General features: G+C 42.9%; 1 protein-coding gene across 1 annotated transcript in view; it reads left to right on the forward strand.

Annotated features, from left to right (window-relative positions):
• HYDIN (HYDIN axonemal central pair apparatus protein) overlaps positions 1 to 24,809 on the forward strand; it is a 347,975-nt gene that overhangs the window by 236,005 nt on the left and 87,161 nt on the right. The window contains 13 exon segments of the mRNA XM_069548980.1: positions 243 to 350; positions 1,046 to 1,127; positions 3,043 to 3,162; positions 3,409 to 3,618; positions 5,947 to 6,084; positions 9,306 to 9,483; positions 11,157 to 11,284; positions 16,790 to 16,917; positions 17,346 to 17,482; positions 17,711 to 17,838; positions 17,987 to 18,181; positions 18,510 to 18,659; positions 22,770 to 23,009. Coding sequence (XP_069405081.1) covers positions 243 to 350; positions 1,046 to 1,127; positions 3,043 to 3,162; positions 3,409 to 3,618; positions 5,947 to 6,084; positions 9,306 to 9,483; positions 11,157 to 11,284; positions 16,790 to 16,917; positions 17,346 to 17,482; positions 17,711 to 17,838; positions 17,987 to 18,181; positions 18,510 to 18,659; positions 22,770 to 23,009 — 1,942 coding nt within the window.

Raw genomic sequence — 24,809 nt, forward strand, 5'->3', positions numbered from 1 at the left:
CACAGGTTCTCAAGGAAAAGACACTTGACCCATACTGGAAGGGGCTGATCAGCAAACTTTTGGAGAAAGTGAAACCTCAGTTATGAAGTGAGGAAGGTCAGTCCAAGAGAGGGGTGGGGCAGTCCCGTCTCAACCTACCTGGTCTAGGAGTTAGAGTTTGGCCTCCAAGAAAGAGCCCACCAGGCATTGACCTGCAACAGCTGATGTGACTGTGTTCCCCTGTCCACCCTATGTTTTTGTAGGTTTGCGCTGTCCCAGGGGGAGTCCACCCCAGTAACCTTGGCATCTGTCAGCTCGGCTGCAGTCCCAGCAGTAGAGTCCCTCGAGATCGACCCAAGTGATTTTGTTAAGTAAGTGCAAACTCAAAGCCGCAATGTGTTTCTTTAAATAGCGTTCTTTTCTCTACACTGAATTCTATTCTCAAACTCATTCTTCATATCCTTCATTTATTCTTCCAGCAGTTGAATGAGTGCCTCCTCTGTGTTAGTCCCTTTGCTGGGCATCTGGGATCCGGAGTTAAAAATCATCTCTGCTGTCAGAGAGTGTAGCCTCCTGATTCCCGAGGGACTGAGCCCTCCCTGTCACGTTGCCTTCTCCATCTGCCCAAGGTCTGCAGCCAGGGTCAGGTCAAGTTTATTTAGAAGGCAGAGAAGGATATGACAATTGGCCAAACCTGGTAGTCTCACAATAAAAATGTTCCAATAAATGATGAAGCTTAACACTGAGCACTCAGGGGCACATCCAAATTGTCTGAAGGGTTGCCTGAGCTTTTGAGAACTTCTGTAAGTCAGATAAGGGCTCCATAGGCCAGGAAAGAAGGGTTAGGGCCTCTGGGAAATTGACCAGTTTGATGCCGTAGCCTGCGTGTTTGGGGACAGGGAGTAACAGAGCGCTGACCAGCTTGAGAAAAGTGTCTCTTGAGGGAGAACCTCACTTATTTGGGGTGCAGCAGACGAGAGAGGAAGACAGGGCCATCATGCAGCTGAAGACTGCGTTGTGATGGTGGCTGAATGAGTGATTCTCCACATTTCATTAAACTCCCTAGGACTATTGTTGTGGATGAAGATGTTGGATCTGAAGAAAGAGAAAACAAAAAAGCACAAGTGCCCGCCCTGGCCATCTCAGACGTACGGTTTCCTTTCTCTGGGACAAGTGGGCTATGAATCTTTTCCCGGGTCACTTCTCAACCAAACACCCACAGAACCATCACCTCAGTGACAACCCAGACACCACAGCACATAGATTTTCTCTGTAACAGAAAAGCCACTTACCCTTGACCTTGGCCATCATGCATTCTTCCCAGCCCCCAGATAGAGGCTACAAAAGGAGAACTGTCTTACATGGTAAAAAAAAAAAAAAGAAAAAAGAGAAAAAAAGAGCCAGAGAGTTTATAAATTCATACTCTTAAATTCTCCTTCTAGAACGATGGCCTAAGGAAATAATCAGGAATGATTATTACAATATACAGTACAATATGTGTATTATATGTACATAGACGTATATTCAAACACTTTAGAAATAGCACAAAAAAATTGAGAAAATAAATTGCTTTGTGTCCATGATGATCTGCAATCTTTTAAAATAGGATTTGTCTCTATAGTGGCAGAGTGGGGGGAAGAAAGTATTTTCACACTTTGTAGGTAGGGGTGTGAATTAGTGGAGCCTTTATGACAGGCAGTGTTGCAGATGTATCAAAATTTAATGGACAAGGAAATGGCAATCCACTCCAGTATTCTCCCCTGGAAAATCCCATGGATGGAGAAGCCTGGCGGGATACACCATGAGGTTGCAAAGAGTCGGACATCACTTAGCGACTGAGCACATCAAAATTTAAAATACACAGTTCCTCTACTACAGTACTATTCTACACATATACTTTTAGGCTTACATAATGACACATAACTATCCTTGTGCATAGCAGCTTTATTGGAAAAAGGAAGAAAAATTGGAAACAACTTAATTCTCCCAATGAGAGACTGTTTGAATATATTGAAGTCCTTTTTTTTAGAAAATGAGAGCTTTTTTTTCTTTTTACTGATTTGGAGCAATCTCTGATAACATTAAGTAAAAATACTACATGTTCTGTTTTTCAAAGTATTTTAAATTACACTTGTAAAGAATATTTAGTCATATGGGAAGGTGTCAGTCATGCTATAATGTTAACTGAAAAATCAGAATATAAATGTATTTGTATATACTCACACTATGCACACACACACATATATATAAATCTACAGAATAACCTAATGATTGATTTGCATTTTGATCTTTTAACCTTTCTATGTATTTTTAAGATGTCATAGAAAATTTAAGAATATAGAAAAATGAAAGCAAAAATTTTCAAAACCCCACCATTCATAGAAAAATTTTAGCATTTACCTTCCCAGATATCTCTATTTGCATGTGAAAATCTGAGTTAATTTATACACACTCACAGTTGCAGGTGTGATACATAGGCATATGTAATATCACACATATGAGATGAAATGGTTGAATGGCATCACCAGCTCGATGGAATGAGCTTGAGTAAGCTCCAGGAATTGGTGATGGACAGGGAAGCCTGGCATGCTGCAGTCCATGGGGTCTCAAAGAGTCGGACACGACTGAGTGACTGAGCTGAACTAAATATTATGTAAATGGACCTGCTTTTTAACTGATGATATCAGTAATGCACATCATCCTTGGTCCACAAATGCACACTGCATCATCCTCCGCAGATACAGGTACCACACACACTTCACTTAAAGCGACCCCCCCTACCTGCCTAGTGATAGGCATTTAGTTTACTTCCAGAGTTTTGCTATTGCAAATAACACTGAAGTAAATATCCTTGTACATACATCTTGGACACTTGCCCAGTTATCTCGGGATGGGGGGCAGGGGGCAGCGGGCAGGTGGGAGGAAGGGGGTGGGCGGGAAGGGAAAGGTGCTATTTGTAAAATATATGCAACCTACTTCATTTTTCTGTCAGTGAAGGGGAGGAGCACATTGATGACAAATTATGAATGCTTACAAGTTTTTCCTCACACCTTGAATCCCTAGGGATTGAAAATGAACTCTGCTGAAACAGAAAGAATAGACGTGAACCAGAGCCACAGGGAGTTTCAGGAATCCCTGTGGAGCTTTGATCGGGATGAAATGTTTTCCATTGGTGTAGAAGAAGTAAGTTAACACCTCATGGGCCCTAAAGTCATCTGATATTAACTCTTCTTACTGAGCACCTGCCCCCAAGTTAGAAATTGAACATTTCCCAAGCACCATTACTGCCTTATCATCATGTAATTTCAGAGTGCTGAGTTAGTCGCCTTTCATAGAATCAAGCAAGGAAAAGTGAGGAGTCAGTCTGTAAGTTGGCTGAACTTTAGCCTACCCTTTGCAGACCTTCCTGTGGACTGGCTTTCTCTGCAGGTGTTTGATATTTTGCCCCTCTATGGAGTGCTGCAGCCACACAGTAGCCACCAGATATCATTCACCTTCTATGGACACTGTGACATCATTGCACAGGCTAAGGCTCTGTGCGAAGTGGAAGGAGGCCCCACCTATGAGATCATACTGAGGGGAGAGGCCTCCCTGGTCAACTACTCCTTTGACACCAAGGATATTAACTATGGATTACAGGTATTGCCAGCCATCGGGAGGAGATTTTCTGGGTTTGCCTTCAATACTGGTCAAAGTCCTTGTGCTATCATCGCTCCTGGAACCTGCAGTCTTCATAGTCTCCCCATCACCCCTGTCCTTGATCCCTAATCTGCTTCCTAACCCTGATCATCCTTCTACTGCCAACCACGTGCCAGACATTTTCACTTGCTTTTCTTATTGTATCCTCAAATTCTGCATGTTAGACCCTAAAATTTGTATCTTTATTCTCAATCCAAAAGCCCATTCCAGGCTATTTCTTTCAGTAAGACTCCTCCTTTCTCAGCCCCTTGAGTTTACGACCTCTATGGAATTTTCCACTGCACTCTGTCCCTCGCCTCCCCACATCCTTACACCCTCCAGGGTTTGTTCCTTCATCAAGCGTAATTCTTCTGAGCTGGTTTCCCTTTCCCATCACCAATGCAGTTATCACACTCCAGGATCTCATCAAGCTATGCCTAAATTACTACTCAGACTATGATGTGTATACGAATCACCTGGAGTCCTGTTCAAGGGCAAATTCTGATTCAGTAGGTCCATGATGGAGCCTGAGACTCTGCATTTCTAACAAGCTCCCAGGTGATGTCGACGCTGCTGGTCCACGGACCCATGGAGACAAGGGATTACAGTGCATTCCTGGTTTCTACCTATAACCCATCTAAATATCACTGTCAGATAGATTTCCCCCAGATTACATTTTCATGCCATCAATCCCTGAACAGTTAACCCCAGTGGCATTTGGAAAAGCAGCATAGAGAAGAAAACATTGTTTTGTGGTCAGAAGAATTGGGAGATCATCTTACTTTTACTTCCTGCTGACTGTGACTGTCACCTAACCTCTCAAAGTCTCAGCATCCCTCACCTATAAAATGGGAATGGGGTAGCAATTCCTGATTCACCACATGGTTATGGTTTCCTTAGTGTCCGGTCAGTACTGTGCCTGGATCAGAGAATGCATTCAATCATGAGTCACTGTAGATCAGAGCCAGGTTCCTCCGCCTGGGTAAGGGTATCCTAAGTTCCTCTAGTAACTGATGCTCCCTACATATTGAACTTTATTTCTCATGATTTCCCATTATAAACCATTTCTTCATTTATAGTCAGACTGGTTTACCCGCTAGCCCTAAGGCACCCCAGCCCTTCCTGCCTCCATCTTTCCTGTTGTATTATCCCTTTCATCCTCCACTCTGCCAACTCCAAACTCACACATACTGTAAGACCCAGCTCAGCTCCATCCCTCTGTTACCTTCCTCCTATACTACATTCTCTTGGCTATATAATGTACTTTCTAAATCTTGCTTTGGAATAATTGTCAATTCTATGTCTGTACAGCTTCTCTTCCCAATTAGAATTAGTATTATATACTCAGATACTGTATCTCCTACCAAATTTTAATGGGGATTAGACTCCCCATTATATAGCCACTGCATGTATTATTACTGAATTGCATGTGTACATGTATATTAATAAGTTAAAGACTGTGCTAAAAATCAAATTCACCCAACACCTATTGAAACTTTGGGTATCATGTTGACTAAATAGAATTCTCTTTCACTCCTTATCTCCAAGGTCTTCTGGGCGATTGGTTCTGGCTCAGCTCAGAGTACTTCCTTTGAACCAGCTAGTTCTTGCCCTAGTTTATTCTAAGAGCCCCTTAAGTGGCTTCAGTTTGTGATTATTGGACCTTTTGAATTGTGTTAGCAAAATCTCAGGGGGAAAAAAAACCATGTCTGGCCTATTATTCCCATGTCTCTCTGTAAAAATAGAAACATTCACTCTAGAAAATTCTGAACTCAAATCTTATCCAAATCTTCTTAATGTAAAAAAGCTTACTTTAAGATCCTCTAATATGAATTCCTTGTGGTGAAGAGACAGAGGTCTAAGGAGGTTACCCCACAGCTGTACTAAACTAACTTAGTTGCTAGAAGACCCAGGACTAGAGCCAGACTCCAGGGTCCAGTGCCCCTCCCACCCAGGAGGCACCTGGCTGTGATACTAAAATGTGGATTGGCCCGCATCTGCCCCCTGGAGGAGGGCACGGCAACCTGCCCCCTGGAGGAGGGCACGGCAACCTGCTCCAGTATTCTTGCCTGGAGAATCCCATGGACAGAGCAGCCTGGCGGGCTACAGTCCATGCGGTCTCAAAGAGTCAGACACAACTGAACCAACTTCGTACACAGCACACACCTCGTGGAAAATGAAATATGTGTATGTGAGGCATGCGTGTCTATCCACCTTGGTCAGAGTGACGGCAGAATCTCGGAGGGTGGGTGGCAGGGGAGTCACTTGTCTCCTTTTTCTCCTCTCGAGCTGTTCGACCTTGTCACAGAGAATGAAATCACTCTCAAGAACACTGGGAAAGTTGGCTTTGAGTTCAGGGTTCTGACTGACCCCCAGTCTTCACCAGGCAACCTTCTACCAGGAGTGCCGCTCATCCAGCCTCTCTCAGTAAGTAGCCTGCAAGCCACTGATCACGGGAGGAGGGGCCCAAACTCAAACCTGTAAGCCACACCCTGGAGCATATGAAACGGTATATAACAATATAGAAAGTTTCATTTTATGCATTTTTATTTCTGTGTTATTTAAGACATAAGATTTAATGACTATTAAGTGTTCTTCCTGGACTGTATATTTTATCTATTTTAAATAACCACTTTCTTCCCTTTTAATGCTTTTTACTTTGAATTCTTCTTTATTAATATTAATTCACAATATTAATATTGCATCGTTTGAAGTAGCATAGTAGCTGTCTTTCACAAGGTTTGGTATGTTGTTTTTACTGTGATTTGCTTCTATACATTTTATGGTAATCATGAGTATATCTTTTTCTTGGTTATATGTTCATTCCATCATTCTGGCTTGCAATGCAGGAGACCCTGGTTTGATTCCTAGGTTGGGAAGATCCCTTGGAGAAGGGATAGGCTACCCACTCCAGTGTTCTTGGGTTTCCATGGTGGCTCAGACAGTAAAGAATCCGCCTGTAGTGCGGGAGACCTGGCTTCGGTCCCTGGGTTGGGAAGATCCCCTGGAGGAGGGCTTGGCAACCCATTCCAATATTCTTGCCTGGAGAATCCCCATGGACAGAGGAGCTTGGCAGGCTCCAGTATTCTTACCTGGAGAATCCCCGTGGAGAGAGGAGCCTGGCGGGTTACAGCCCATGTGGTTGCAAAGAGGCAGGCATGACTGAATGACTAAGCTCACAGAGCACCTTCATTCTGAGGACCTGTATCTTTCATTTCTTATCTCTTCACGTGTTGCTTCCATCCTACTTTCTCTAGTCTTTCTCTAGTCTTTCTCTAGTCTGCTAAAGCAAGTGTTAGACATATGCTGGACCTTCTCACTCTGCCCATGTTTCTTAACCTATATTTCACATGTGTATCTCTTAACTCTTTATCTCTCTATACTGTTTTCTAGATAACTACTTCAGCTCTTTCAGTTACCTAATTTTCTTTTCAATTGAGTATAATCTACTATTTAACCCTACTTTCTTAATTTCAGAAATTCCATCTGATTCACCACTTTCCCTTGGGATTTTAATTTCTTCACTTATCACTAATCATTTTATACATGCTTTTAAATTTTTCTAATTGAGTTATTATTATTCCTATTTATGTGACTGTTGACTCTCTGTCACTATCAATGCTTTCCCTGTATGATTTGTAGTGTTTGACTTGGGGTCATCTTTAGCTGCGCGTGTTCTGTCTGGGAGAGCCTCATTCACCCTGGATTGTAATGTGACGCTGCCAATAGTGTTGCCCTTGTTTTTGCCAGGTAGCTCAAGGTGGGTCAGATTTTGAGTTAATATTTTGACCTGGATTAACCACAGTGATCTGTCAGTGTACATTAAGACTCTATGAGTTTGCACGACTCAGGCTTTTTCTTATCTTCATTCTCTAATTTTTCCTCAAAGAATATACATCAGTTGTAACATCAAAAGACAACATCAGAAAAACACATTTTATGTGTTTAAAAATTATTAGAGGCCCCTTCAAAGATGACTTTTAAAGCACTTCTAAATGACTTGATTCTATAATAGCATTTTCCCTGGTTTCTATTCTAGGCTGATTTGCCTTTTCTGGTAGTTTTTTACCATAAAATTCTCCCACTTTTATTTTCTGATTACTGATGTAGAGTTTTTATTTTGTGACCTTATTCACAATGTTTAAGATTTATTATATGAAATTTGATGTATGTAGAAGAGACTAATATCACATGTGTTTGACTTACAGAGCATAATAAAAAAATGAATACCCCACCTACCACCCATCTTCAAACTCAGAACATCACTAATACATTTGAAGTCACTTGTGTGTTGGTGCATACGGTTCAACGTACTACAGTCTATCCAGGCTCTTTCTGTCTCTCATACTCCTTCCGGCTACCCCTGGGCCAGCAACCGCTAGTCTGAATTTCATGCTTGTCACTCTCTTTGTAAAATGCAGTTTTATTACTTATGTAGCATCTTTATATCAAGTACTTTTAGCTTATTAATTTATCAAAACTTCTAAGCACCTGCAATGACCAGGTATTTTTCTAGAACTTGTAGTCGAATAGTAAACAAAACGTACAGATATACCTGCCCTCACGGAGATTTCATTTTATGGGATTTTGCTTTATCTTGAGCTTTATAAAAATGTCATCAGTACCTGTAATTTGTGCAGTTTTCCCCCCTAATATTTTGTTTTTAAGGCTAGTCTACATTGTTGCATTGGAGAGGGCAATGGCACCCCACTCCAGTACTCTTGCCTGGAAAATCCCAAGGACGGAGGAGCCTGGTAGGCTGCAGTCCATGGGGTTGCTAAGAGTCGGACATGACTGAGTGACTTCACTTTCACTTTTCACTTTCATGCATTGGAGAAGGAAATGGCAACCCACTCCAGTGTTCTCGCCTGGAGACTCCCAGGGACGAGGGAGCCTGGTGGGCTGCCGTCTATGGGGTCTCACAGAGTCGGACACGACTGAAGCGACTTAGCAGACATTGTTGCATGTAGCTATAGTTCATTTATTTTCACTAATGTGCAATACTCATTTTGTAACTACAAATGGAAAGTAGTTTTCCTTTTCCCTGTCAAAATACATTTGGTGATTTCCCCCCGAGTTTCGCTGTTAAATAATCCTGCTGCAGATACTCTTGTACCCGTGTCCCAGCCAACAGGTGGGAGAGTTTTCACAGAGAATTCTCCTAGGAGCGAAATTTTGAGGTCATAGGCTATGCATTTGTTCAACTTTATAAGGAGGTGCTAATACAGTTTTCATGGTGATTTTCCCTGTGAAAAATCTGGTGATTTCCCACCAGATATAAATAAGTTTCTTTTGGTTCATAGTCTCACTGAAATCTGGCAAAGTTTGCCAATCTTATGGTTAAAATTTTTTTCATTATGATCTTAATTTTCATTTCTCTGATTACTTATGAGAATAAGCAGCTGTCACTGTGCTGACTTGCTGTTCCGCTTTCCTCTTTCATGAAATGCCTGGCCGTATATGCTTCCTATTTTTCTACTGTCTGTCCTTTTCTCACATCTGCATAGGAATGAATCTTGGGAGAGGAGTGTGAGTGGACACTATGGCGTACACTAAGCCCTTGGGATTATTCAGTGCATCAAACTGCTGGAAGCAAGAGTCTATTGTAAATTTTACTTAAAGCTCTCTCTGATCTTTCTGCCGCATAGGGTTTTATCAGTTCCCATAAAGAGCAAGTATTGAAGGTTTATTACTTACCTGGAGTGCCTGAGATCTTTCAAAGAAGTTTTCAGATACAGATTGCCCACCTGGACCCAGAAAATATTACTCTGAGTGGAGAGGGAATCTTTCCCCGAATCTGCCTCGATCTCCCCAGGAACCTCAAAGGTACTTCTACCCCCTGTAATATTTCCCCACTGGATGACAAGATGCATTTTAGCTGCTTATTAAAAGAGTGCTGTCATTCTGCATTATTTGTTTGGCCGTCCTCCCTTTTGTGTTATTCCTCAGTTGCAAAACACATCAAGAGTGGAAATTGACTGGATGACCTGAGATGAGTACAACAAGATATGTCTATGATAGTCCCAAATTAAGACATTCGGCCAGTTTCGCCATCATTAAATTACAGAGTGATCAGGACTTCGTGCTTCCAAATGCCTTTTCTTCCATGGCATGTTCCTTCCAGCTGCACTCTCTCCCTGAGTTGTCACTCATGGCTGGCCATTGAGAAGGCTATGGCTAATTTTACTGCAAGGAGTACAATTCTCAAAATATAAACTGTAAAGAGAAGCAACCAACGTTCCAACCCCTTATGCTGGCATTACTCAATTTGGGTTAATTTAGACTGTTGTTTATTTATTTATTTTTAGACTGTTATTAATTGTCTGCCCACATCCCTAGCTAGCCAAGGCTTTTCTGGGCAACATCCAGCTCCTGGAGCCATCACTCTGTACCAGAGTATTTCTGTCTTAGCAGATTCTGAAGCTCAACTAAGCAGCTTTTTGAGCCATGGACTGACTCTGGCTCTTTCTTCCTGACATGGGCTGCAGGATGAGGAGTCAAGAGAAACTTCTCAGTCTTCAAGCTCCTTGAAACCCACATTACCTAAGCAGCTTCAGACTAAGCTCTCTCCCACCTCAGCCTTTCCTCCTACCCCACTCCCCAAAGTCACTGACTCACCTGTTGATTCATTATATCCCGATTGTCTGCTTCCTGAAAATATGAACACAAATATTAGTAAATCTAAGACCATGTTACTCTCTACCATCTAGAGTTCCAACCAGACATAGGTTAGTCCAGCTCCACATACAATTTCAAGAAGGAAATCCTTTGCCTCATGGCTGAAAACTGGATGCCAATCTGTCCTCTTTATGGCAGTACACAAGTTTAACCAATACAGAGCTTTAAAATAATTTCAATCTGAGTGTTAGTTGGATTTTTCTCTGCTCCAGTTCACCACAGCCTCAGCACTTCCTATGATTTCACAGAAGGTACTTTAATTACTTTGTCTACTTGGGCATTTGAATTTGTACTGGGTTACTGGTGAACTTGGGTGTCTGACATTTCTCCGACCGTTGCCCAACCTCCCTGATTCAAGGGGGGGACTGTAGCTTATTTAGTTGTAGTTAAAGCACCTTGAATCAAATATATTCTTTTAGTTAATAGATAATCAACAAACATGAAGACCAACCTAAGGGTGACCATCCATCTGGGTTTGTCCAACATGGAGAGGTTTCCCAAGTGGTACAGCCGTCTGTGCTTAAACTGGAAAAATATCAAGTAAGCTGGGATCCAGTTGGTCACCCCACAACTGACTCAGGATGTTACTGGCATAAAGTTCTTGAGAACTAGACGGTAGCTCACTAAAGCATAACGTTATAAACTTCAGTGAGGTCTCTGGTACAAAATATCCTCTGAAGCAGAGAAAACGTGGTAGGCGAGGTATCACAAAGTTCACTTCCCTTCTCATTTTATTGACCCCGAGCTTAGAATCTGTGTTTTAGGCATAATTCATATATTTCTAGCCATCCAGATTTACTTCTAATTCCAATCCCCCACAGGATGTGAAAAATATAAAATCTTCTTAAATCAGGCCAGAAAAAACCTAGAGAAAGAGTGCACTAAACGTGAAACGCTTTATCACTTGGAGACACCCGAGGAGAACGTGCCTGACGATGATTCTTCTGAGGTAAGACTGGCCTCACTCGGCGCAGGAACTAGATTCCCAGGAAGCGGCAAGGAAAAAAAAAAGTTTTTCCCAGTGGTGACATCTTATGTAACTATAGAACCATGCAGAAACTAGAAAACTGGCATTGGTACAAGCCACAGAGCTTATTCAGATCTCATCCGTTTTATCTGTACTCGTGTGTGTGTCTGTCTGCATGTCTACATGTGTGTGCATATCTGTATGTGTGTGTGATTCTACCCATTTTTTCCATGTGTAGCTTTGTGTAAACACCACCACAATTAAAACACAGAAGTGTTTCTTCTCCTAAGTATCCCTTGTGCTTGTTAAGGGAAAATAAAAGACAAACAAACTCTCTTTCCAACCCACAAAATCTCTCCACAAAGAAAGAATGCAACTCTATTATTGATAAACATTAAAGTAGAAAGGGCTCCATGTTTCTGCTAGTCTGCTAAGAGATTGCAAAGACAGAAAGAAATCTCAGTCTTTCATGGAGCCAAGCAGATACAATCCCACTATATATAACCCATTATATGCATGTTCTCAAAGTAAACAGTAACTAGTCCTTAAGAACTATAACTAGTCCTCGGGTAAGAGGAGTAGGCAGTACCATTTGTCACACTTAGTTCATGCTGAACTCACGTGGTAATTGGAATGATCATCTGTGTTAGCTAGTTGGCTTAACCCAAAGGAAAAACAAACCTCTTGTGTTTTCATGATAGAGTCCTCTGAAGTTGGACTCTGTCCCTCCACGGAAACTGGGAGATGAGGCTCTGTATTCCTTGATGGTGACACAGAGATGTCAAACCATGTCAAAGAGATGGTTCCGAGGTCCTTGAGAAAGACATTCCTGGGTTATGAAGCTGACTAAAAGCTTCAGTTGAGATCAGTCGCTCAGTCGTGTCCGACTCTTTGCAACCCCATGAATCGCAGCACGCCAGGCCTCCCTGTTCATCACCATTTCCCGGAGTTCACTCAGACTCACGTCCATCGAGTTGGTGAAGCCATCCAGCCATCTCATCCTCTGTCGTCCCCTTCTCCTCCTGCCCCCAATTCCTCCAAGCATCAGATTCTTTTCCAATGAGTCAACTCTTCTCATGAGGTGGCCAAAGTACTGGAGTTTCAGCTTTAGCATCATTCCTTCCAAAGAAATCCCAGGGTTGATCTCCTTCAGAATGGACTGGTTGGATCTCCTTGCAGTCCAAGGGACTCTCAAGAATCTTCTCCAACACCACAGTTCAAAAGCATCAATTCTTCAGCGCTCAGCCTTCTTCACAGTCCAACTCTCACATCCATACATGACCACAGGAAAAACCATAGCCTTGACTAGACGGACCTTAAGTCGGCAAAGTAATGTCTCTGCTTTTGAATATACTATCTAGGTTGGTCATAACTTTTCTTCCAAGGAGTAAGTGTCTTTTAATTTCATGGCTGCAGTCACCATCTGCAGTGATTTTGGAGCCCAAAAAAATAAAGTCTGACACTTTTCCACTGTTTCCTCATCTATTTCCCATGAAGTGATGGGACCAGAGGCCATGATCGTTTTCTGAATGTTTAGCTTTAAGGCAACTTTTTCACTGTCCTCTTTCACTTTCATCAAGAGGCTTTTTAGTTCCTCTTCACTTTCTGCCATAAAGGTGGTGTCATCTGCATACCTGAGGTCATTGATATTTCTCCTGGCAATCTTGATTCCAGCTTGTGTTTCTTCCAGTCCAGCATTTCTCATGATGTACTCTGCATGTGAGTTAAATAAGCAGGGTGACAATATACAGCCTTGACGTACTCCTTTTCCTACTTGGAACCAGTCTGTTGTTCCGTGTCCAGTTCTAATTGTTGCTTCCTGACCTGCATACAGATTTCTCAAGAGGCAGGTTAGGTGGTCTGGTATTCCCATCTCTTTCAGAATTTTCCACAGTGTATTGTGATCCACACAGTCAAAGGCTTTGGCATAGTCAATAAAGCAGAAATAGACATTTTCCTGGAATTCTCTTGCTTTTTCCATGATCCAGTGGATGTTGGCAATTTGATCTCTGGTTCCTCTGCCTTTTCTAAAACCAGCTTGAACATCAGGGAGTTCACGGTTCATGTACTGCTGAAGCCTGGCTTGGAGAATTTTGAGCATTACTTTACTAGCATGTGAGATGAGTGCAATTGTGCAGTAGTTTGAGCATTCTTTGGCATTTCCTTTCTTTGGGATTGGAATGAAAACTGACCTTTTTCCAGTCCTGTGGCCACTGCTGAGTTTTCCAAATTTGCTGGCATATTGAGTGCAGCACTTTCACAGCATCATCTTTCAGGATTTGAAACAGCTCAACTGGAATTCTATCACCTCCACTAGTTTGTTCGTAGTGATGCTTTCTAAGGCCCTCTTGACTTCAATTTCCAAGATGTCTGGCCCTAGATTAGTGATCACATCATCATGATTATCTGTGTCGTGAAGCTCTTTTTTGTACAGTTCTTCTGTGTATTCTTGCCACCTCTTCTTAATATCTTCTGCTTCTGTTAGGTCCAGACCATTTCTGTCCTTTATCGAGCCCATCTTTGCATGAAATATTCCCTGGATATCTCTAATTTTCTTGAAGAGATCTCTAGTCTTTCCCATTCTGTTGTTTTCCTCTATTTCTTTGCATTGACCACTGAAGAAGGCTTTCTTATCTCTTCTTGCTATTCTTTGGAACTCTGCATTCAGATGCTTATGTCTTTCCTTTTCTCCTTTGCTTTTCACCTCTCTTCTTTTCACAGCTATTTGTAAGTTTTCCCCAGACAGCCATTTTGCTTTTTTGCATTTCTTTTCCATGGGGATGGTCTTGATCCCTGTCTCCTGTACAATGTCACGAATCTCATTCGATAGTTCATCAGGCCTTCTATCTATCAGATCTAGGCCCATAAATCTATTTCTCACTTCCACTGTATAATCATAAGGGGTTTGATTTAGGTCATGCCTGAATGGTCTAGTGGTTTTCCCTACTTTCTTCAATTTAAGTCTGAATTTGGCAATAAGGAGTTCATGATCTGAGCCACAGTCAGCTCCTAGTCTTGTTTTTGTTGACTGTATAGAGCTTCTCCATCTTTGGCTGCAAAGAATATAATCAATCTGATTTCGGTGTTGACCATCTGGTGATGTCCTTGTGTAGAGTCTTCTCTTGTGTTGTTGGAAGAGGGTGTTTGCTATGACCAGTGCATTTTCTTGGCAAAACTCTATTAGTCTTTGCCCTGCTTCATTCCGCATTCCAAGGCCAAATTTGCCTGTTACTCCAGGTGTTTCTTGACTTCCTACTTTTGCATTCCAGTCCCCTATAATGAAAAGGACATCTTTTTTGGGTGTTAGTTCTAAAAGGTCTTGTAGGTATTCATAAAACCGTTCAACTTCAGCTTCTTCAGTGTTACTGGTTGGGGCATAGACTTGGATAACTGTGATATTGAGTGGTTTACCTTGGAGACGAACAGAGATCATTCTGTCGTTTTTGAGATTGCATTCAAGTACTGCATTTCGGACTCTTTTATTGACCATGATGGCTACTCCATTTCTTCTGAGGGATTCCTGCCTGCAGTAGTAGATATAATGGTCATCTGAGTTAAATTCACCCATTCCAGTCCATTTTAGTTCGCTGATTCCTAGAATGTCGACATTCACCCTTGCCATCTCTTGTTTGACCACTTCCAATTTGCCTTGATTCATGGACCTGACATTCCAGGTTCCTATGCAATATTGCTCTTTACAGCATCGGATCTTGCTTCTATCACCAGTCACATCTACACTGGGTATTGTTTTTGCTTTGGCGCCATCCCTTCATTCTTTCTGGAGTTATTTCTCCACTGACCTCCAGCAGCATATTGGGCACCTAATGACCTGGGGAGTTCCTCTTTCAGTTTCCTATCATTTTGCCTTTCCATACTCTTCATGGGGTTCTCAAGGCAAGAATACTGAAGTGGCTTGCCATTCCCTTCTCCAGTGGGCCACATTCTGTCAGACCTCTCCACCATGACGCCCGTCTTGGGTTGCCCCGCAGGCATGGCTTGGTTTCATTGAGTTAGACAAGGCTGTGGTCCTAGTGTGATTAGATTGACTAGTTTTCTGTGAGTATGGTTTCAGTGTGTCTCCCCTCTGATGCCCTCTTGCAACACCTACCATCTTACTTGGGTTTCGCTTACCTTGGGCGTGGGGTATCTCTTCACGGCTGCTCCAGCAAAGCACAGCGGCTACTCCTTACCTTGGACGAGGGGTATCTCTTTACTGCCACCCTTCCTGACCTTCAACGTGGGATAGCTCCTTTAGGTCCTCCTGCGCCTGCGCAGCCACTGCTCCTCGGGATGCTCCTCCCGGCTGCTGGCCCTGGCCTGGGGGTGGGTGGCTCTTCCCAGCTGCCACCCCTGGCCTCGGGCTTGGGGTGGCTCCTCAGGTTCACCGCCCCTGGCCTCCGGCGTGAGGTGTCTCCTTCCAGCTGCCACCCTTGGCCTCGGGCTCGGACGCGGGGTGTCTCCTCCAGGCCGCCCCTGACCTCGGATGCAGGATAGCTCCTCCCGGCTGCCCCTCGCCAACCTCGGACGCGGGGTAGCTCCTCTCGGCTGCCGCCCTGACCTCGGACGCGGGGTGTCTCCTCCCAGCCGCCACTGACTTCGGACGCGGACGCGGGGTAGCTCCTCTCGGCCGTTCCTGCGCCGTCGCAGCCTGGCACTCTAGGCTGCTGCCCCTGACCTCAGACGTGGGGTAGCTCCTCTCGGCTGTGCTTAGTGTGCCGGCTCTCGCAGCCGCCAGCGCAAAGCTTACCCACTACAAATATTTATATATATATTTCTAAGAGACAAAGAAAGAACTTGCAAGTTTTCTTAAGTAAATGCTCAAGAAAATTGAAGCTGGAATAAGTCTCCACCCTTATTTTTAACAGGGAGAATTGAACCTCTTTTTTTTTTTTGGCTGTGCTGCACAGCTTGTGGGATCTCAGTTCCCAGATTAAACCTGGACTGCAACAGTGAAAGTCCAGAATACTAACCACTAAGCAACCGTGAACTCCCTTGAGCCTCTTATTTTTAATTTGTTTTTGCCCTTACATGCTTACATTGATGTAGCCATCCCCAGGCTCCCCACCCCTTTCACTTGGCAACCACTATATTTCTCCATCTCTGTACTCTTGATATGAGCATAGAAGTTATATAAATGGAATCATACGATATGCAACCTTTGGAGATTTTTTTTCATTCAGCATAATGCCCTTGAGAACCATTCACATAAATAGCTCATTCCTTACTTCATTGCTGAGGAATAGTCCATGGCATAGATGCACAGTTTGTTTAGCCCACTCTATCCTACAATAAAAAATTTAACCCCATAGTTATACTGTATATCTATTTATGTACTCTAACCCCTTGGAGGGCCACAAGCCATTGTAATATCTAAGATTTTCTGACTTTCCCTCCACATGGAAGTTTCTGCCCCCTTGGGGTGGTATTGCCCCCACTGAGAATGCATATTCTAAGAGTTTATTCACTTGCTCTTCTCTCTTGCTCCAGTTAAACGCTCACCTCCAGATGGAAGTAGAGCGACTTATAGTCCAAGACTATGCCATAGAGCATCAGAAATCAATCGTCCCTGTTTCCGGGGATGACTTCTACCATCGGAGCCGCCGTAAACCGATCAAGTAAGCGACCTTCCCTGTCATGTTTGTTTGAGAATGTAGCAGAGCTGATGGTGTCCTCCACCAGAGTGCTCCTTGAATTAATGGTTGATCATGTTGGGATGAAATCCACTCACTTCACATATCTGCTGTTCTCCAGCAGCCAGCCAGCCAGGCAGGTCTCTGCCTCTTAGAAACCTCCCACTTTGTGTAATAGACAGGCTGGGCTTCAGGTGCTTAAGGACCAGCACTGACTGCATTTCGAGATGAGGGCTAAAGCAGAAGTGTGGTCTCCTGGGGGAGGTGTCTCATCCCTGGCCTCCATTCTGGAGAGTGGTGGTTCTCCCAGAAGTCCCCACAGCAGGGACTTCTGCAGAGGAAACAGACGAGAGCCTCACACTGTCTCACATATGGAAACACGAGTGCTAAGGAGAGCTTGTTCACTGTTTCAGAGTCCAGCTACCAGAATACATCCTGGACTTTGGCTACATCATCCTCGGTGACGTCCAAACCCACATCATCAAGATCACCAACACCAGTCACTTTCCAGTGTCCTTCCATGCAGAGAAGCGTATCCTTCATGACACAGGTGACCAGGCTGGAGACCCTTCCTATTGTATGCTGTCATTTCTGACAAGTTGCCCAGCTGTACTGTCCTGGAGTGGTGGTTATGTTTCTTCCGGGGTCAACTGAAAGAAGTGTTGGGCTATTAGTCAATACTTTGAAGGATTGTCCTGCCTCAGATGGGCTCTCTCTAGAGCAGCTCTTGATTGCTACTTTTCCTTCCCACCAAGAAGTTTTGTTTGTCTTGGTCCAGGCTTTAGCATTGAGCTAGATCGTGTGAAGAATCTGCCTTACTGTGAAACAGAAACATTTGAAGTGCGATTCGACACACAAGGGGGCAACGTTTCTGTTGGCAACAAAGAGGTCATTCTGCCCATCAAGGTAAGACACGCCACTGGGTCCAGCTGATCCTCCCCAGCTTCCAACCCTGCTTGCTGACCACCCTGTGATGATCCACAGCTATTTCAAAGCCACGAGTCTTCCTCCGAGCCTGTGCTACGTGGTAACAGTGATTTTATGCCCACTCTAGGTGGTTGGAGGGCCACCAGTTCACATCTGTCTCCAAGCCAAGGTGACCGTTCCCAGTATGACACTGTCTAGTGGAAAAGTGGAGTTTGCCACAATTCAGTGTGGACAGTGCCTTGTGCAAACTATTCAGCTCTCCAATCATCTCCAAGTCCCTTGTGAATGGTTTGTCCAGAGCCATAAGCAAGTTGTAAGCAAGGTAAGTGAGTTTTGGCCCGTTGTCGCATTTTTTCCATCTCCATTTATGCTAGTTTTATAATTCTAGACTTTCACTCTCTTCGTTTCACCCTCCTGCTCAAAAACTTTCAGTGACAACTGCTGCCTCCTGAATAAAATGTCGGCCCTCAGCCCAACACTCAAGGGCCTATCAGGTCATGCTATCTGGCGAATATCTTATTTATCTTGGTGTCCCTGGTTCCACACATCCCCTTATACCTGGGAGGTAATCAGTAAACACAGGTTGAGTGAATGGAAATGGAATCATTTTCCAAAGAAAATGCTCTAATTGTCTGACATTACTTCACCAGCTGGAGAAACACATGCCAAAATACTTAAGACGCAAACTATGTGCTGAATTAAAGCCAAAGACACGGATCTTTGAGATTCAGCCCACTTCTGGGGTCTTGGATCCTGGTGAGAGGTCCAACGTGCAGGTGAAATTCATGCCCAAAGAGGAGGTAAGCTTTAAAGAAATGTAATCAGACTCCCCAGATCTCTTTGAGATTTACTCGAAGTCCACGCTTAATTGATCTCCAGGGAAGCTTTGAGTGATCTGTCCCTCATTGTTCTGAGTATGACATCCAGTACTCTGGTTCATACAGGAGCTATTGTCCTGGTGGTTAGGAGCACCGCTGCTGCCGATTCCTATCTAACACCCTGACATCTATCAGTAGACCTGGCTTAGTGGCCTTCTTCCTTTGTGCTTGGAGGGAGCATGATTTTGGACAAATTACTCAGCCTCACTAGACCTCAGTTTGCTCACAGATAAAATGAAAAATAATAATATCATATGTCCCCAAATCCCTTATTGCAGTTTCAAAATCCAATAAGATCTAAAAACGGGGGCGGGGCGGGGAGGAATTTCATAAGTTTCAGACCCAAATTCATTTGGCAGAAAAACCTAATCTGAACTGACATGAAACTACTTAACCTTTATTTACCCGCCTTGGTTTGCAGACTCAAACACTATAGCCACAGAAATAATAATGTGCTTGATGCCAGGGGACCCTGCAGAGGATACTTTATAACATAGGGCATGTGGTATGTTTACCTTTTTAAAAATCTGAATTTTTAAAGCATCTGGCCCCTAGGGTTTCAGGTAAGACATTATTGACCTGCAATAGCTACCTCCAAGGGTCATTTTGAAGAGGAAATGAATTCATGTGAATAAAATGCACAGCATTCTGCTCTACATGTACTGGCTCAATATCTGCTTACTATTATCATCAGTAGTTGTGATAATAATAAGTACTTCCTGATAAACATACTCCCTGGGCCTCACAAATGTCTCTTTTGCAAACACCATCAACACAAAGCTACTCCTGACAAAGAACACAGTGAAAAATGATAAAATCCTAGAACCAGAGAGGATCTCAAGAGGTTACACTGTAAAGACTTTTGCTGAAAGCCTAAGGCATTTGGAAGGTGTTTTTCCTCTATTCTTTCAAAAGAAGAAATGGATGTGAGTTTTATAAAACACCTATAGTTAACTCCTGTTTTCCAGGTAACAGCTCTGATGAGATGCTTAAGGATCTAGTGAGAAGAAAGAAAAGTGAATGGTTTCATATCTGATTCTAAAATAGAGTCCCTGTTTCTATCATTGTCAAAATCTCTCTGATCCTTTAAAAGAAAAGAAAACTAACATGTTTGTTGTTCTTAGGAAGTCCTAAGACCAGCAGCAAGGTTACTCAAGATTTTGGATGTCTTACTGAATGAGAGAATTATCAGTAAATATAGTAAAAAACATAGATTTGTTTGCACAATTCCACAAATGCTGAATTAGAATTGATCAAAATTAATAAAGTATTTCCACCAAATGGGAGAGGAAGTTTTTAAGCATCATTTTTATTAAAGTATAGCTAACTTACAGGATACAATGTTGTGATAGTTTCAAGTGCACAGCAAAGTGATTCAGTTATATATAAAAATATATATATATATTCTTTTTCAGACTCTTGTCTATTATAGGTTATTAAAAGGTATTGAGTAGAGTTTACTGTTCTATACAATAGGTCCTTGTTATTTACCTGTTCTGCTAATAGTAGTTTGTATATGTTAACCCGAAAGGTTTTATCTTTGCCCCCACCCCACTATCCCTTTTGGTAATCATGAATTTGTTTGCTGTGGCTGGGTTTATTTCTGCTTTGTAAATGAGTTCATTTGTACCACTTTTTTAGATTCCACATATGTGATAACATATGATATTTGCCTTTGGCTTACTTCACTTAGTATCTCTAGGTTCATCCATGTTGCTTGCTAATGGTGGTATTTAATTTTTTAAATTCCATTGTACATAGATACCCCATCATCTTTATCCATTCATCTTTTGATGGACATTTAGGTTGCTTCCATGTCTTGACTATTGTAAACAGTGCTGTTATGAACATTGGAATGCATCTTTTCAAATTAGAGTTGGGAGAGGAATTTATTGGCTGTGTACAAGGGCTTTCCCAGGTGGAGCTAGTGGTAAAGAACCCACCTGTCAATACAGGAGACATAAGAGAGGCAGATTCAATCCCTGGGTCAGAAGATCCCCTGGAGAAGGAAATGGTAACCCACTCCAGTATTTTTGCCTGGAAAGTCCCATGGACAGAAGAGCCTGGCAGGCTACAGTCTATATGATCACAAAGAATCAGACACAACTGAAGTGACTAAGCTTCAGGAACTGGTTAGCCTTGGAATCCATACGATCCATACCTTTATCTGTACCAGCACCGGGAGCACAGAGAAACTATTGATGTCCGCACTAACAACTCCGAGACATTATAACGTGTTCTGAATACAAGGAGATGAATGAAATGTTTTAGAAATATTTCCCTAAAAAGCAGTTAAAATATAGAAGTTTGGATCACATAAGATGCTAAACCCATAATTAAATAGAAAAGCTTCATAGCCAATAATTCATTTTCTTACTCTCTCCAACAATAGATATTTTTTGAACTTGTATCTACATCCTACACATTCCATCCATCTGATTTTCCCCTTTAAACTAAGGTATTCAAAAGCTCCCCAAAGTGCTCAGTCAATCATGCCATTCAAACCCAAGCCAAGGGCCCAAGTTTCACAATAACCTGGGCATCTGGTTAAAAGTGCAGAATTCCCATCCTTTCTCTGCCAAGTCAAGGTCTCTAGGAATGGGCCTGCGAATATGCATTTTAATAGATTTCTCAGTGAAACCAGATTAGGGTAACCGGTGTCACTGTCACCTGGTATTTGGATTGTAATTGTATGAGATGAATTGATTGCCCTAGCTGATCATCTCTGTACAGTTGCTTAACTGTGTCTTCAAATAATAGAAGCATGATCTTTCAGATTCTCTAAGAAACAGACTTGGAGTCAAGAATTTGAGTGTAAGCTGTAGGAAGTGTTCAGTTAAGTCCAGTTCAGTCGCTCAGTCGTGTCCGACTCTTTGCGACCGCATGAATCGCAGCACGCCAGGCCTCCCTGTCCATCACCAGCTCCCAGAGTTCACTCAGACTCACAACCATCGAGTCAGTGATGCCATCCAGCCATCTCATCCTCTGTCGCCCCCTTCTCCTCCTGCCCCCAATCCCTCCCAGCATCAGAGTCTTTCCTAATGAGTCAACTCTTTGCATGAGGTGGCCAAAGTACTGGAGTTTCAGCTTTAGCATCATTCCTTCCAAAGAACACCCAGAGCTGATCTCCTTCAGAATGGACTGGTTGAATCTCCTTGCAGTCCAAGGGACTCTCAAGAGTCTTCTCCAACACCGCAGTTCAAAAGCATCAATTCTTCAGCGCTCAGCTTTCTTCACAGTCCAACTCTCACATCCATACATGACCACTGGAAAAAACATAGTCTTGACTAGTAGGAAGTTTAGGGGATACTAATAGAGAAGTAGAAAGTGATCAGGAAAAGGAAAGCAGCTAATAGGGTGTGAGAGTGAGCCAAACAAAACAAGCATCCGAGTCTGTTTCTGTTGTGTGTCATGTAAAACTGATAACCACTGGAGAACAAAATGGATTCTGTTTGGATTAAGAAACAAAACTTTTCTTATAAAACATCATGAGAGCAATTTAGATTAGAGTGTTAATGCTGGGAATCTAGCACTACCTTGGACACTGGATCTTAATCCCACTGGAAACTCAGAGAATACAAAATGCACATTTCAGAATTTTCCTTCCCCAGGAGTGAGGGAGCTCAGGTCTTCATACAGTAACTCCCGGGAATTGTTGATTGAGGATTGTTCCCAGAAGGTGTTATTTCTCCGGCATTTCTGCCCTGCCCTGCCCTGCCCTATACTTATGGAACGCAGGGCCCATGAAAGGAGAGCCCAGAGGTGCAGATAATGGCAGTGGGGCATCTGAGCACATTAGAGGTTCTGAAGGGTATGAGAACAACATTCTGAGGACTGTGATAAAGCACTGGTATGGTGCTAGATTCCCAGCATTAACACTCTAATCTAAATTGCTCTCATGATGTTTTATAAGAAAAGTTTTCTTTTTTAATCTGTAAACAAAATCCATTTTGTTCTCCAGTGGTTATCAGGTTTTACATGACACACAACAGAAACAGATTCAGAGGCTTGTTTGTTTTTTTTGTTTCCCAGAAATTCTACAGCCAAACCTTGGTGTTCCAGATTTCCCAGAGCACTCAAAAGCTTACTCTGCTGGCGGAGGGGCAAGGTCTAGAACCACGCTTGGAATTTAGTCCCTCAGTTCTGGAGCTGGGGCCCCTGCTGCCCTACGCAGCTGGAGATGAGGCCGAGGTGGTGGTGAAGAACCCCTGCAGCTTTCCCATTGAGTTTTACTCCTTAGAATTTGACCAGCAATATCTTGTAGAAGAGAAGGTGAGCACAGACCGAAACCAAACTCCATTTTCCTACACATGCTGGGCCCTGCCAAGTACTCTTCTATCTGCTTGGACAACTCCTGACCCTTGCTCCTTCTTCCTAGGAACCCTCCCCTGTCAATTTAAAGACCACTTCACAGTCTTTCCTGACCTACTCCCCTTGCCTTGAGAGAATTCATTGCTTCTTTGTGATCTCATTATACATTTTAAACAACTAATTGAAAGACTGATTCATGCTTATAGTTAAAACAGTAAAGAACATATGCCACAGTCATTGTATCTGAAGTGAGGTTCTTGTGGACAGCATATATTTAGGTTATCTTTTTAATATACTCTGGCAGTGTCTAAATTGGGGTATTTATATATTACATTATATTTAATGTAATCACGTTAGGACTTAAGTCTGCCTTTTTCCCCCCAGTTGGTTCTGGGCTGCATATTTTACAATTTCTCTGCTTTAATCCATTTTTTTAACTTAATTTTTTTAGAGCAGTTTTAGATTCTCAGCAAAATTGAGGGGAAGATGCAGAGATGTCGCATATCTCCCCTCCCCCCACACAGACATAGCCTCCCCTATTATCAACCTCTCTCACTAGAATGGTACATTTGTTACTATTGATGAACTTGTGTGACATCCTAACCACCCAGAGTCCATAGTTTACAGTCCACTTTCGGTACATTTTAGGGATGTAGACAAATGTACAAGTATCCATCATTACAGTGTCATATGAAGTATTTTTATTGCCTTAAATATCCTCTGTGCTCCACCAGCTCATCCCCCCTCCTCCCAACCCCTGGTAACCGTTGATCTTTTTCCTGTCTCTGTAGTTTTGCCTTTTCCAGGATGCCGTATAGGTGGAATCGTATCGTATGTAGACATTCACACTGGCTTCTTTCACTTAGTAGTATGCATTTAAGATCTGCTTCCTCTGGACTCTCCACCAGCTTGGCCTTTGAACATTGTCTTTATATCCAGTGTGTATGCCCTGCCCAATTTGGATTCTGTATCCAGAAATTTTCCTCCAAGTGGGACTCTGTCCCTCTGGAAGCAAGCTTCTCCATTAGGTAATATTAAGTGTTTAATGGCTTGTGTTGGCACGGCAGCCTTCAGTGTGGGCCAGGGTCTGGGGGAAGCAGAATCTGAGGCTCTGAGATTTGCATACAGAAGGTTTATCAGGGAGCGGTCTCAGGGATGATGCTGTGAAGAACAAGGACCGTAGGCCTGGGTAGATGAGAAGATAAACTGTGACGACGTGGCGCAGGGAGTTCAGCTGATCCCACAGGACGCTGTGCACCTGGGCTGGCTCTGTAACGCTGGCCCGGTTGAAGCAAGTTGGCCAGGCCTTTGCGTCTCTATGTCAGCCAATCTTTGGACCAATCCTTCCTTTCCCCACTGATCTGCTGTGCCATCTCTGTCTTGTGTCAAAGCTCTGCATACACATGGGCCTATTCTAAACTCTCTCCTCTATCTCAGTTTGTCTGTCCCGACATCTATACCTCCCAGTCTGTTAGGCTCCAGCTTCATAAGTCCTGATATCTGGTAGGACAGTCCTCTCTGTTTTTCTTCATTAGCGTTTTAACTGTCCTTAGCCCTCTGTTCTTCCATGTAAATTTTAGAACAAGCTCATTTAATATTGGTTTTCAAGCAACTAAAATTGGTGATCTTGGAGAATGGTTACCTAACTGATTTTTCACACCAGTAACTTAGGAAGTAATTGCTTTCTAGGAGTTGACTTTACTGTCTTCTATGCTAAATATACATATACCCTAGAGTAGCTGGATTTAGTAGAAAGAAAAA

The sequence above is a fragment of the Ovis canadensis genome, chromosome 14 (assembly GCF_042477335.2).
Source record: "Ovis canadensis isolate MfBH-ARS-UI-01 breed Bighorn chromosome 14, ARS-UI_OviCan_v2, whole genome shotgun sequence".
NCBI lineage: Eukaryota > Metazoa > Chordata > Mammalia > Artiodactyla > Bovidae > Ovis > Ovis canadensis.